General features: G+C 45.3%; 1 protein-coding gene across 1 annotated transcript in view; it reads left to right on the top strand.

Moving 5' to 3' along the window:
- The window catches only part of LOC142591089 (japanin-like), a 95,192-nt gene extending 79,517 nt beyond the window's left edge, over positions 1-15,675 (top strand). Inside the window, exon 7 of the mRNA XM_075703469.1 lies at positions 15,572-15,675. Within this exon, the coding sequence (XP_075559584.1) occupies positions 15,572-15,618 (47 nt within the window). The 3' untranslated portion in view covers positions 15,619-15,675. The remainder of the gene's footprint in view (positions 1-15,571) is intronic.
- The last annotated feature ends 370 nt before the right edge of the window (positions 15,676-16,045 follow it).

The raw sequence follows: 16,045 nt of genomic DNA, 5'->3' as shown, positions 1-16,045 counted from the left end.
TTAAAACTACGAATTAGCTACATTTGCACTACCATAACGATCAAATACCTAAACGTTGCAATTTACGCACTTTTGTGCACCTATAAGGCATTGCACTTTTCCCGTGACAGGGCCGGGGAGCTAGCCAGGGAATGTTTACGTATTGAAAAACTCACGCAGTTCACACGAGGGGCATGGCGCACATGAGCTCCAAATGAATGAAATCTGCTTGTGAATAACTTTGTCTAAACTATTATACTGCTCCAGCACAGAATCCACACCTCACATGTAAACATAATTCATATCCCCATGGCTATGGCTTCCTACTCCAGAATCACTTTGTTAATACAATTTCTTGCAGCATTCTAGTGTTGATTTTTCTACCCGTATACATTTCTGTTATACACTGTTCACCAATGTTCACTTTTTTTTCTCGTTTATCCATTATTGTATGTTTGTGTTCTCTTTATTGTGCACTTTGCAATTTTTGTAGGGGGTACAGACCCCGTCAAGCCGAATTCATTTGGCTTTTTGTCTGTACTCCTGTCATCTGTACATGTGTAGATGCAAATAAACTTGAATTGAATTGAACCCTGTTAAAGCCTGATGAATACCCCAGCTTAGGAATATTGCTTACGCTTCTGCAAAAACAAAACTAATTTTATACGCGTTACCCCTAGTCCTAGTAAACATTCGTAAATGAGTTTCCAGACTATGAGCTGCGCAATGTGAATTAGAGTATTAGTCATGCGCTATGTGACTGTCCTTCGAGCCGCAGAAGTTGAGCAAGGATGTCACGCACCTCCACAGGACACCGTGTTTGGAGGAACGTATTTTAGGCCCTCGGAAGGATGTTAAATGTAGTTCTCAGGCCATCCAGACTTTCGAATTCCAAAAGTACATGTCTGGACTGCAGGCTTTGAGTAGACCTGATTGCTTGTATGTTTATAATCCCCCTCCTATTGTCGTCGTCACTCATCACCTTATTCTTTTTTCTCGCCATCTTTCCCTCTTACTCCTCCCCCAGCACAGAGTAGCTGCAATGAACCTCAGCCCAATTTCTCAGCATTTCTTATCAAGAAACTATTGCCTCTCTCTGATCAATGCCTCAAGGATCCCTTATCTTCTACTGAGTATCACAACTATTCAAAATAACCACGGTAAATTTAGTCATACATGGTTTTTGCTTGAGCACATTGTCACAAAAATATTATTGCTGTATGTATAACCGTGGTATCCATAAATATTTGTTCCCACTTAGACGAAAAAGCCTTACCCATATAGCGAGTAGAGCAGCCTTGAATGAACAATATGATACTATACTTAGATATGAAATGCTCTCACGCCCTTGTGCGACTGTGTGCTTACCACGATTTTCATTGATTGTACTTGCAGAAAAAGCCATATGTTCACTCTGGACGAACTACGAGTATCGCAAAGCAGAAGCTAGTCAGCTGCCTCCATCTACACTTCTATATTGGCATTCAAACTGCAAAAATGTGAATTTAGTTCCATATCCTGATGATTGCACCGATTTATATGATGAACAAGAATAAAGTGGTTTGTTTTAAATATTCGGTGCTGTTCTTGTGCAATCTTTCATCGGATAATGTAATGTGCAAAATAATACCGCTTTTTATGCAGCTGTGTTATACATGAACAAACACTATGTGCTTTACTAGTTACCAGGCATGAGCAAAGAACTTTGTTTTCTGCTCTTTTATCTTTTGCACCAATTAGGCAGGCGTTGCCGATGCCGGTGAATACTGTTAAACCATTTTGATGTGCAATTTTAATTATTAAAACCTGCTGCATTCCATGAAATCGTCTAACCCTCGAAAGCCAGATGCTGACAAAGTATAGGCAAATAAAAGGTAGTCTTACTGCATATATTCTGTATGAAGCAAATATAACAATGTGCCGAAAACCTAACTTTTATGAACACACCAGAAGCACTGGCGGCGAGCACAACATCTACATTAGACCTGCTACACACTTTTCTGCTACAGCTGCATTAGCTGTTGTACACTTTTCTCTTGAGGGATAATGGCACGCTGCTGTTCATGATCTGAAAATGCCTGCCAAACGCACCGCAGCCCATTCTTATTCTTCTGATTATTTCATTATAATGATCCGGATTCGCAGTCACTACCTGTCCTAAGTAGATGTCTTCCCTTACCACTTCCAGTGCCACGCTACCTATCGTGAACTGCTGTTCTCTTCCGGGACTGTTTAACATTACTTTACTTTTCTGCAGATTAATTTTCAGACCCACCCTTCTGCTTTACCTCTCCAGGTCAGTGTGCATGCATTGCAGTTGGTCCCTTGAGTTACTAAGCAAGGCAATATCATCAGCGAATCGCAAGTTACTAAAGTATTCTCCATTAACTCTTATCCCCAATTCTTCCCAATCCAGGTCTCTGGATACCTCCTGTAAACGCGCTGTGAATATCACTGGAGAGATCGTATCTCCTTGCCTGACGCCATTATTTATTGGGATTTTGTAGCTTCCTTTATGGAGGACTACGGCGGCTGTGGAGCCGCTATAGATATCTTTCAGTATTTTTACATACGGCTCGCCTACACCCCGATCCCATAATGCCTCCAAGACTGCTGAGCTTTCAATTGAATCAAACGATTTCTCCTAATCAACGATAGCTATATATAAGGGTTGGCTATATTCCGCACATTTTTTCTGTCAAATGAGTGATAGCGTACAGGTGGTCTACTGTAGAATATCCTTTACGGAATCCTGCCTGGTCCTTTCGTAGACAAAAGTCTAACGCGTTCCTGATTCTATTTCTGATTACCTTAGCAAATATTTTGTAGGCAACGGACAGTAAGCTGATCGGTCTATAATTTTTCAAGTCTTTGGCGTCCTCTTTGTTATGGAATAAGGTGATGTTGCGTTACTTTGATGCGGTTATTAAGGTTACTTCGTTGCGTCTGTGTAGAACTCCGTGCAGGAGTGTTTGTGCTGGAGTTCCCGGAGATGCATTTGGATTTCAATGTCTGAAGCGTGTTTTGTAACTTGCATGAAAGATATATCGCATTGTATCAGCTGCCACTCCCAAGGAGGTAGCAGCTTGGCTGGATGCATTAGGCGAAGCTCGAGGAGTGGGACATGCATTTCATGACTGAGCTCCCTCACACGCAGCGAAAAAGGCTGTCTTACGGAGGGACGATTACGAAAGAATGTGTCAGATGCATTCTCGTTAACGGTATTAAAACACGGATGTTGAGGATTAGAGTGGACTTTCAGAAAATATGTTTGGTTGATGTGTGTTCTCTTCAGTTGAAGTGACCACTCATTTGATTCTACATATAAACTTTGTATGGGACTCGTTCTTAAAGCGCCAGTGACCAGTCGGATTCCTAGATTGTGGACCGGATCTAGCATCTTTAGCGCGCTCGGGGCTGCAGAATGATAGATCACGGCACCATAGTCTAGTCGTGATCGAATAAGGCTCTTATAGATATTCATTCGACACTTCCTGTCACTACCCTACCTAGTCTGGGATAGAAGTTTCATTATGTTCATTGTTTTCAGACATTTTTCTTTAAGGTGTTTAATGTGGGGGACAAAAGTGAGTCTATATTCAAGTATGACACCTAGAAATTTGTGTTCTTTGTTTACAGTTATCTGTTGTCCACATAGTTCTAAGCAAGGATCTGGGATCAGGCCTCCCTTTCATGTAAAAAGAACACAAGAGCTTTTATTAGGATTGATCTTAAATCCATTTTCGTCTGCCCACATTGACACTTTGTTCAGGCCATGCTGTACGTGTCTCTCGCATACTGCGAGGTTACAAGATTTGAAAGCTATTTGAATGTTGTCCACGTTGACAGAGTAAAAGGTAGTTGGTGGTAATGAAGCACGAAGCGTGTTCATCTTCACGATTAAGAGCGTGCAGCTGAGCACGCTTCCTTGGGGTACACCCGCTTCTTGCGTAAAAGGACCCGAAAGTACATTGCCGACTTTTACCCGGAAGGTACGAGTGGACAGATAGCTTTCTATTAGGTAAAGCATATTAGCATGGATGCCCATTTCTAACAAGTCTCTTAAAATACCTTAACGCCGCGTTGTATCGTACGCCTTTTCCATATCGAGAAATATTGATAGGAAGAACTGTTTATGTATAAATGCATCCCGGATATTTCCTTCAACACGTACGAGATGATCGGTTGTGGAGCGCCCTTCCCGGAAGCCGCACTGATAAGGATCAAGCATTTTGCTCTGTTCAAGGAAGTGAATGAGTCGCCGATTTATCATTTTTTCGAACACCTTACAAATGCAACTTGTGAGGGCTATCGGGCGGTAACTTGCCACTGAGGAAGGGTCTTTGCCTTGTTTCAAAACAGGGACCACAATGGCTTCCTTCCATGGGCTGGAAGGTACCCTGCATCCCAGATGGTGTTGAAAAGTGTGAGTCAAGTAACTTGCGTATCATTGTGTAAGTTTTTAAGCATTTCATAGATGATTCGATCAGATCCTGGTGCGGAGCTCTTGCATGCGTTCAAGGCAGCTCTCAATTCGGCAATACTAAAAGGACGGTTGTAAGGCTTATTCTGTAGACATTTTCTGATGAGTGGCTTGCATTCTTCTATTTGTTTATATTTTAGGAAGGATTGCGAATATTTTGTTGAACTTGACACGTTCTCAATACTCCCCAAGTGAGTCTGCCTGGTCTTGCAGTCTATCGCCCTGTGCGTTTACGAGAGGGAGTGAATATGTTTGCCGCCCTCTAATCCTATTAACCCTGTTCCAGGCTTTGGCCTCATCTGTATAGGAGTTGATACCGGATAAAAACTTCTGCCAACTCTCTCCTCTGGCTTCTCGGTGGGTTCGCCTGCCTTGGGATTTTATTTTTTTTTAATTCATAAATTTCTCCGCAGTGGGGGAGGCGCGTAGCAATCCCCACGCTTTGTTTTGTTTCTTACAAGCGATTCTAAAGTCATCGTTCCGCGAAGGGACGCGCCGTTTGCATAACAATCCATTTACTTGTGATATACATTTAGTTGCGGCATCGATTATGAAGGCGGTAAAATATTCCGCAGCGGCATCAATTCCTAACGAGGACATGTCATCCCATGAAATACTACTGAGAGTTCGGAATTTCTCCCAGTCAGCTGTATCAATCTTCCAGTTAGGAGCCTGTGGTAAATATTCGTTTTCTTTAGGTATTCTTATCCGTATGGGGAAGTGGTGGCTCCCGTAAGGATTGCTGGTAACTTCCCATTCAAGTTCAGGCAGTGTAGACGGCGAAACAATGCTGAGGTCAATTGATGAAAATGTTCTGTTTGCAAGAGAATAATATGTGGGTTCTTTCTTATTGAGAAGGCACGCTCCAGAAGAAAAAAAGGAACTGTTCAACGAGACGACCTCGCGCATCGATACGAGAGTCTCCCCACAAGCTACTGTGTGCATTGAAATCGCAAGGTCAACATAAGGTTCTGGCAATTCATCTATGAACGACTGAGATTCTGGTTTGCTTAATTTGTAATGTGGGGGTATGTAAAGCCAACAAGTAATGATGAGTTTGTTTAGCAAGACAACTCGAACCGCCACTGCTTCGAGGGCCGTTCGTAGCTGTAAGCGTTGACACGCTATGCTTTTTTGAATTACAATGGCGACACCGCCCGATGATGCGATAGCATCATCGCGATCTTTGCGAAAAGTAACGTGCTGTCGAAGAAAATTTGTGTGTTTGGGTTTTCAGTGTGTTTCCTGTAAACACAGCACTTTTGGATTGTGTTGGTGGATCAGTTCTTGTACATCATCTAGGTTTCTACGGAGACCTCTGACGTTCCATTGAATAATTTGTGTATCCATATTGGAAGTAAATAGGTGCTGTGTGTGCGGAAACGGAAGTGATGCATAGATTACAGGGCTCTTTCGAGGCCCTGTAACAGGTGTTCTGCAAAAAAGACGCTCGACACTCGCAAGCAGCAACTCGGGGAATCTTATACGTCATACATCGAGGATGGGCTTGCTCTTTGTCGACGCGTGAACACGGCCATGACCGTATCAGACAGGGTTAACAAAATATCCTCAAAGGCATCGGAGCGGCCGCTTTCAGTGCGTTAGCCATCAAGAACCCCGCTACCGTCACTGATATCGTCGCTACCTGCCAGTGCATCGACGAACTCGAATCAGTACGGTTGCAGCGAGACACCACTGTAACCACTACCACCGACGACCCCACGTTACGAGCAATGATCCGCGCAACAATCTGTGAAGAGCTACAGAATCTTGGCTTCGCCGCAGGGTCTATGCCTTCTCAAGTATCGGATACCAATCTGCGAGACGCTGTCAAGGAGGAATTGGCGTCCATGGCTGGTGCAGCGTACACGGACCCTCTAACTCCTCGGGCCCCACCAACGTACGTACAAGTAGCCGCCGTTACCCTAGTCATCGTTAACCGATGCCTCAAAAACAACACCGGCCCACGTGGCTTCCATGACAACCAGCGCACCTACTAAAACCAGCTATCCGCAGTGGCGTCCTCCTCGTCCCATCTGCTACTACTGCGGCTATCGTGGCCATATAGCACGTTTTTGCCGCAAGCGCCAGCAAGACGATCGTCGTGGATATGACGCAAACGAATGGGATGACTTTTCGCCCGGAGCTAGATTCCAACGTCTAGGGAGCCTGCATGACCAACGCCGTCCTTATGCTCCACTGTGCGGCCGCTCTCCATCCCTACTGTAGCCTCCGAGACGGTTCCGATGTATCGTACTACGAGACGCCGCTCGCCGTCACCCCTTCGCCGCTCTACGTCCCCACTTCGACCTGCTTCTCAATTCGCCGAGCGTCGTCCGGAAAATTGAATTATGCAGCTTTTGGAGGAAAAGCTGCATCGAACGACAGGACAAATTCCTCCATCGCGTCCGTACAACATGATATTGGTTGTAGTAGAAGGTGTACAAGTCGAAGCTTTGATAGACACTGGTGCTAGTGTTTCAATTATTCACCGTGCATTGTGTTCGCGACTCCGGAAATTTACGACCTCCTAAGATGAACCTACGCTATTCGTTGCTCAAGGGGCCGCCATTCGACCTATCGCCATGTGCACTGCTCGTATTTCCATTGACGGACTTCTGAATTACGTGAAATTTGCAGTGCTAAGTTCGTGTGCCAAGCAGCTCATATTGGGATGGGATTTTCTTTCTACGGCCTCCGCCTCCATCTGCTGCGGGCAGTGCGTTCTCCACATGGCTGACACGACCTATTCACTTCATGTAGAAGACGCACCACTTCATTTGCTTACTTCAGGAGATACCGCGCTACCTCCTCGCCATTAAAGAATTGTTACCATCACGTCTGATGTCATTCACTGTGGCGACGTGCTCGTATTACCACCTGCACGCTGTCTAGCACGAGGGATAGCCTTTGCATCTGGGCTGGTTCGGTTTGATCATGGCTCTGCACTTCTCTGCGTTACAAACCCGACATCCGAAAAGATTCTCATCCCTGAATCGCAGTCTATCTCTGTTGATTCCTTTAAAGCAGCTTCCTCTGAAATTCGTTGTACTGGACAGGCCGCATTTCCTTCAGCTCTTGCAGCTGCCATAAGTTCCGACGTGACACCTTCGCAGTCACAACAGTTGATTGCTTTGCTCCGAAACACGAAGCTTCGTTAGACGCGCATTCATCTTCGTTGGGAAAAACTTCGATTACGACGCATCGGATAGAGACAGATGGCACATCCATCGTGCGCCGTAGACCGTATCGCGTATCGCCAGCCGAGAGGGAAGTCATTGACAAGAACGTCACCGACATGCTCCAACGGAACATAATACGCCCCTCTGCTAGCCATTGATCATCCCTCGTTGTTTTGGTTCGTAAAAAAGATGGCTCTGTTCGATTTTGTATCGACTGCCGAGCACTTAACAAGATCACACGCAAGGACGTATAGCCTACGCCGCGAATAGACGATGCTTTGGATTCCCTGCAGGGTGCCGAGTATTTCTCCAGTCTCGATCTATGTTCGGGCTACTGGCAGATACCTATGCATGAGGACGATAAAGAGAAAACAGCGTTTTCGACACCAGATGGGCTCTACGAGTGTAATGTCATGCCTTTCGGCCTCCGCAACGCGCGCGCAACGTTCGAGCGCATGATTGACACCGTTCTTCGCGGCATGAAGTGGAAGACTCGCTTGTGCTATCTTGCCGATATTGTTGTTTTCTTGTCAATCTTTTCTCAGCACCTGAAACGTCTGGATGAAGTTCTCACGTGCCTTGCCAACGCTGGACTTAGCTAAACACCAAGAAATGCCATTTTGCGAGCAAGACGATCAAGGTACTAGGTCACATTGTCAGCAAAGATGGCGTTCGTCCAGATCCTGACAAGGTTTCGGCAGTTGGGCACTTCCCTCGTCCCGAAAAGACCAAAGATTTTCGCAGTTTCCTAGGCCTCGCTTCATATTTTCGCCGAGTGATACGAGACTTCACCGCAATACGTCACCTCTGCACAAATTACTGGGTTCTAATGTTCCCTTTGTGTGGTCTCCCGAATGTGAATCAGCGTTCGCCTATCTAAAGCGCGCTCTCACATCTGAACCAGTGCTTCGCCATTTTGATGAAGCTGCTCCTACCCTCCTGCATACGGATGCTAGTAGTCACGGCATTGGTGGCATTCTCCTACAGCGAGACGACACTTTAGGTGAGAGGGTCGTCGCGTACACAAGCCGCGTTTTCACAGACGCCGAAAAGAATTACACCATCACGGATCAGGAATGCCTAGCTATCCTTTGGTCTGTGTAGAAGTTTCGACCTTATCTTCACGGCCGCCATTTCACTATAGTTACAGACCGTCATGCATTATGCTGGCTTTCGACGCTGAAGAACTTGTCTGGACGACATGGTCGGTGGATCCTTCGTCAGCAAGAATACGTATTTACTATTACCTACAAGTGCGGAAAAAAACACTAGCATGCAGACGCGCTTTCTCGCTGTCCGCTTCCTATGACATCATGCAATGGACCTCCAACTACCATCCGTGAAAAGCTTTCGCACGACCCCTCTTCACAAGCTTTCTCGTTGGCCACTGTAGAAGAGATGCCTACACACGACAACAGATTCTTCCAGTCTCAACAACTTGCAGACTCTTACTGTCGGCGCATCATAGACCCCCTTCAAGGAGCTTCGCGCCCACCTAACGCCCGCCTTCGTCGACAGCTGACGCAATTTAGGATTGACAACAGCGTCCTGTACCGTCATGTCTAACACCCTGACAGTCAACGCTGGGTTTCTGCCTTGCCACGCTCTCTTCGTGCTCATGTCCTGCAGGCTTCTCACGACCACATGACTGCTGGTCACCTTGGTTCCCAGAAAACCTATGACCGCATCAAAGGTCGCTTCTACTGGCCTGGCATGTCCACCAGTGTAGGGAGGTATGTCGCTTCCTGCGCCCTATGTCAGCGTCGAAACCTCCCTACAACAGCTCCAAGCGGACAACTGCAACGGGTTCCGTGTCCGTCGCAACCATTTGAAGTCGTTGGCAATGACCTGTATGGTCCTCTTCCTGTGACTCTCACCGGTAAACGATGGATTGTGACAGCCGTTGACCCTTTGACACGCTACGCCGAAATAGCTTGTGTGAGTTCTGCCTCAGCGTCTGAAGATGCTGCATTTGTACTTCAAGCCCTAATACTGCGTCACGGTGCTCCTCGCGTCCTCCTTAGAGACCGTGGAAAAGCATTCTTCTCGCAACTAGTAGACGAAGTACTCAGAACTTCCGGAACCACCCACAAGACTACCTCCAGTTACCATCCGCAAACCAATGGCCTAACCGAGGGATTTCATCACACGCTGTCCAACATGCTAGCTATGTACATCGAACCAGATCACAGAAACTGGGATGCAATTTTGCCATTCGCGACTTTTGCGTACAATACCGCCATTCAACGCACCGCCGGTTACTCGCCATTTTACCTTGTCTATCGTCATTCGCCCACTTCCTGCCTTGACGCCTCTTTCTTCGCGCCAACTGTCGATCGATGCCCATCCTCCTGTGAAGAATATGTGTCCCGCATTCTGCGTTGTCGCCCGCTTGCCCGCATCAACACTGATGCACAGCAACAGGACCGCAAGCAGCATTACACAACGCCTCTCACCGCGTCGTGTGCTTCCGCCCTGGTGAGGAAGTGCTGCTCTGGACACCAGTTCGTACTCCTGGCTTGCGTGACAAGTTTCAGCTTTGGTTCATCGGCCCCTACAATGTCTTTGAGCAGACCTCTCCGGTTAACTCTCGCGTGGCCCCAGTTATTGTTCCAAATGACCACCGCTGCTGCACTGCTGAGGTTGTCCACGTTTCCCGTTTGAAGCCTTTTACGAGGCGTTCGCCACCCCTCTGAATTGCGGCCAGGATGGCCGCTCTCGCGCGAGGGGACATTAGTGTGGGCACTTATAAGCTATACTTTCTCATCTGTACATGATCATCATCACGTGGGGTTCATAGGGGGTTCTTCTTCATCGCTTGTGGGGCTCGCTCTTGTGTGATCCGTGCTTTGGGCGTGGTCTCCGACGCGTAAAAAACGTCGTGATAACTGCTGCATAACAATATGGAAAAACAGCTTTTACACAACCCCTGTACACAACGTAACAAATTCACGTAATATGTAAAATGACATATTGAATTTGTCCACTTTCAATGATCTAATAGATTCCGCTTACATAACGACTATATCTGTTCTTGATGCAGAGGTATGAATTTGCAAACTTCGTGCGTCTATATTTTAATACTTTTGCACTTTCGAAATTTTTCCAACAAAATTCATGCCATAAATCGAAATTCCGCTTGAAACAGTCACTAGAATTTAACTTTCGCTCTCAAATGCGACAGATTTCTTTAAAATCGGTCCAGAGGTTATCTCAGAAAAACGTTTTTCTGTTTTACATGTATTTGAATAGGCTCCATCGGAGTTGGGCCCGAGCTAAAGCTTCCTCTTAACGTAGGCCTTTGACTATCATTGTGATTTGACACCTGTAGTTATTACTTAGGGTGATTTAGTTTCGAGCTTTCCTCACAGATCCGTTTCTCTTTCTCGTTAGAACATAACCGTTGGTGATTTGCAACAAAAAAATGCGCCATGGGCAAGAAATTATTTCTCGTTGCTCTAGCTGCTGGCCTTGTGAACAAATTCGCTGCAGGATGTTTTCTAACCCAACGTTCAAGACAAATCCTTCCTGACTATGATGACAGTAAATTCTGCGGCAGTTCAATCAAGAAATACCTCCCGCAAAGGACTGCACTCAACTACATAGTCTGCCTCTGTACGCAGCCCCATCTGTACTAATTCCTGCACATTTGCCGGAGGCTAGAATTCATTCCCTGTGAAATCGTGCAGTCAGATAACAAGCAATACCCAATATCTTCAGTGAAACAAGTAGACGCCTCCAGGCACCTAATTTGAATATTAGGGGGATGAATTTCGTGATTTGTCTCAAAAGCTTTGGTGCGTGTGCAAGCTGTACAGGAGTGACCCCGCACATGACATCATGAGTCGCGGGCCCGTCGTTCAGACAGTGTATTTCACGGTCGCCTCAATCCCACGGTTCGCGTAGTGGCGATTTCAGCGTCTTGCTTATTTTCCGGGTGGGCATGTAATCGCTGTACTTCGAAATGGATTGTAGATGAACAGTAGAATAAAATGAAATGAGCACTTTATTAAACTTCGCTTCACATGGAATACGCAATGTGCTTTGAATTAAAAAAAACGATTTAGATGACTCTACCAATTGAATAACGGACAATAGTGCGTAATTCATTCCTTCGGCCGGCATCACGAACTGCTGCACGGGTTTATTAGATTCCATTTTCGTTCATTTCTTACTGAGCATGCGTTGCAACAATGCTACGAATAGCAAAGTAAGATTTAATTCAGAGATGCTGCGAGCATTCCGAGGGATTAAAAAAAGACCAGTGATTATGAGTTGAACTTGGTTCCGGCGTTAGGTGTCCCTTCCTTTCAACCACATCAGTATTCGCGTTTGTGGAGAATATGAGCCTTAAAACATATCACAAGCGTGTTTTGATGCCATCTGTCAAATTTGAACACCTCGGCATGGCCATGTTTAAAAATCGGCATTTGAATAATAAAGTCGGATTACTTAATGCGTGCAAATTGGAATATCTACGTTTACTTTACTTACTTCAGGTGGATTAGGGTTTCAGAGAATCTGGGTATCCCTTAACCATTTCTAGAAGAAGAAATGCATTCGGTTAGGTGACTTGTACTTGTAAGCACATCACTATGGTAAGAAATGATATATCGTCATGCCGAGAACACGTACGAATAGTAATCAATTAAGGATACAAATAAAGCGAGTGCATCTGGCCGTAAATGGAGTGGTATACGTGAGCCATTGTATCATAGCCAGGCACTGCCGGTCCACCACCAAGTACCGCCTAACTTACCTGCCGCACCCTCGGCCAGATGGTGCGGAGTGCCCAGTGGTTGTAAGTTAAAGAAAGATCGTAGGCCGGCTAGCTTTGGTTTCCTGTAGTAAAACCACAAATCAGGTGGTGCAGGCAGACGTGGGTTTGGCCTCTTTTGGAGTGAGAAAAGTGCAGAGCAGAATTATTTTTGACACAAGAACTTGGGTAAAACAAAAGACTGGGTCAAAATGAACAAATATCTGCAGCTCAAAAGATTGTAGCTCGAGAAGGAATGGAGGAAGAGGTCAATATACGTTGGCTACCCAGTACAGGGTAATTGAAAGCGTAAGTAGACAACCAGGAGGCATCAAAAGAAAGAGACAGAAACAGAGACAGTGACTTAGATGCAAAGATTAGAAAGAAAAATGACAATGGATGTTTAGAAAAAAATGGACAAGAGAGACCTTGGAATGTATAATCCGTACAGTAACAAAAAGGGTAATATTTGAGGCTCGAACTGCTTCCCTAGGGACACAATCATACCGGAGCAAATATTCGCCACAGAATAACGCATGCATGTACTGCAGCGGATATCCAGAGGCAACTCTTCGCATTCAGATGCAATGGAAAGGTGTTAACCTAGGCAGGCCGACACGTAAATCTACCTTCTATAAGCGCAAGACCTGAACGCGGATGGTAGCATTATTCGGCGAACAGTTGAAAGAAGCAAGTAGAAAAAAGCAGGGGACAGTATGAGAGGACCGTGTTGGTTACTGGCATAAATAACGATTCAAGGCAGATGCAAAACTTTTGAAGAAGGAAAAGTGTATTGACAGTTAGAAAAAATGCTAGGCTCATAAATATCCATAGACTACTTGATTTTCTCAAGCATGCTAGGTGACTATTTCTGGCCGCTCAATTTCGCAGGCGATGCAAATATGTCAGCAGCATCATGCCCAGTAATGTGCACTAATGTACGCCCACTGCGCGCCCACCAGGGTTTACGCCGTAGAACAGTTGGGCGGGAGAAGCAACATTGAGCGTCCACTCGCGCTTTCGCAATTGAGCGCGCGCGGACGTGGAAGCGGCTCAGTGACCGGCAGTGTGTGATGAGTTTTAAAAGGTCCCTCACCAGGTCTAGCCATATTGAGCTGGCAAGCGCAGAGCGTACATTGCACGATAACGATCGTGTCTGCAAAGTATTACATCTCAACGCACCGCGTAAAAACCTGAAATTTCAAACCAAATGCAGTTTTCCTTCTCCTTGCGGCCGCCGTGCTCCAAGCCGGAAGATCATGTAGACGTGCAAATGCGCCTGGGACACGTGTTTGCACTTTGACGTCGATCGTGGTGACACGTGATTTCGAGAAATATTGAAGATAACGTCTTTTATTTCTGTAAAAGATGTCTCGGATAGATGAATTAAAAGCTTAGATAAATGATAAAACCACAATAAGAATTGCTGCATGTTCTTGTTTTACTTTGGACCGCAGCAAGAAATATGTAATTTCGTTTCGTTCCCTTGTTCCCACGTCATGCAACCGCGCGCGCAGACACCGAAACTATGTTATTTTCTACAGTGATCTAACGCGAGATCATCTTTTGTGAGCTGCTCGTGATCCGTTGTGATCCGCTCTGTGACCCGCGCGAAATCGTGCGCCGCCCGAAACGAGACAATCTCAACAGCTCGCTCGCGACGCCGTCAGCGGAAGTTCGCCGTGCCGCAAAAAGCGAGCAGGAAGAAAATAGAGGCGGGTTCCGTGACGTATGCATCGCGCGATCCTCGATGTCCGGTATGGAAGAACGCAGGGAAGGAACTTCGCTTGCGGAGACTAGACAGGGCGAGTGGAGAGCTTGTCTAGCTTGGCAGTGGAGCTCGCCTCCTGAAATCATGGGTTTGCAGCACTGAAATATTTCTACCTCGGCTGTTAATGAACCGATAAAAAACATTTTTTGCAGCAGAACGTACCCTAGGGAACACGTAACAACTCCTAGCGGATGAGAAAAATTTGCTATGGGGCCTGGTGAGGGGCCCTTTAAAGGGCTCTTAACTGACACATGTCACCGGGCTGCAACACACCTACCGATGCTGAAGACAGGAAACGTCCAGGTCGCGTGCTTTCCACGGGTCAGTTAGACTGGCGACGCACGTGAGGCTCGTCTCGCCAAAGTACGCGACAGTTACGACAAGACGGCCGAAGCTCGCGAGCGCCCTTTTGCCAAAACACATCGTTACCCACCAGGAGTGACAGGACATCGAGCGGCGTTCGTAGCCCTCAAGCCGGACGGAGTCCTTCAACACACATGCGTGGGTGCCGAGACTTAAGAATACAGCGAAAGTCTTCTGCATTGAAAGTAGGCCAAGCAGACGCAACTAAGGTCGGCGTAATTGCACGCAATATGCGATACGATCAGGATAGAAAACAAGTAAAAAATAAGCAGGAAAAAGAGAAACAATAGAGGCCGGTAGCCAACTTATCAACTTATTGGATTATTTTCATCGGATCATTCGGACAACCATGTACGTGCACCTTGTCTTCTTTAGCACCGACACTGTTTTTTTTACACTGTATATATGATCTGCATTGTAGTGCATTAACACTTGTATACAAATAAGGATAGCATGGAGCACGGCCAAAAATTTCTCTAGAGGATTACATGCTCGAGCTGCCACCTACAGTTATCCTGACCGATGCTGTCATAGCAAATATTATTCCTGACATTCACGTAGAATTCTATGCATGTAGTTAGATGCCGAGGTCTCGTAATTGTTCTCTACAGTAATTTTTGAGGTAAATTCCAGAATCACTTCTTTGTGCATAATTTATTTTAGTTTTAATCGATTACGCCAAATATTTTATTCATTGTCTAAATTGCTTCCCATAAAATAAAATTTCAATAAAGGCTGTAAACTTGCAATCAATATATTTGATTTCTTGGTTCCATACAGAAACTTACGTCTACGTATTACAACTTGCTTGTGATACCCTTGGAATATTTAAATTGAAAGGAGATAACAAAAGAATGTATTCTAATAATGCCGACGAAAAAAAACATATACCTTTTTTTTCATTGTAGCTTTTCATTTATTGAAAACTGTTCAGTCAGAAGTAGACTTACGAAAAATTTTCTGCAAGCCGCTAATTACCATACATGTATTAGGCCTATTTTTGCCTGCAAATGCTCACATGTATTTTTCACATGCAGGTGCCCGAATAAGCGAGAAGTTTGTGAAAAGCCCTCGATTCCCCTGATAGCGGACACACCATGGCCGCACTGCTGTAAACTGTGTAAATCAATTTCGACTAAGGCTGCAAGTAAATCACCTTAATCAGGAGCAGAATACAAACCAGAAAGGTTGCGTCTCGTTAGCCCTCCGCTTTTCCTCTCTCTTTCTCTATCTCTGTCTAAAATTGTCTTTAATATAGGGCATTTTTACAGCCTGGAAGAAAGGCGAAAAGATCATTTTTTAGAATTCTACGACAAATAATTTTTTCGACATTACATTGAATGCTGATTCCTTTTTATTGTGTCTTTTCATCTAGAAACCAAAAGTAGGCTTTTAAAAATATTACGAGCCTTGTTTCTAATAATAAAATACTTGCGAAATATTAAAAAGCGACTGTTCTTGCAGTACATGTTTTGATAGCATGGTTATTACACTAACCCGTGTGAGAGAAA

The sequence above is a fragment of the Dermacentor variabilis genome, chromosome 8 (assembly GCF_050947875.1).
Source record: "Dermacentor variabilis isolate Ectoservices chromosome 8, ASM5094787v1, whole genome shotgun sequence".
In the NCBI taxonomy this organism is placed as follows: Eukaryota; Metazoa; Arthropoda; class Arachnida; order Ixodida; family Ixodidae; genus Dermacentor; species Dermacentor variabilis.
This window is presented reverse-complemented; position numbering and strand designations above follow the sequence as displayed.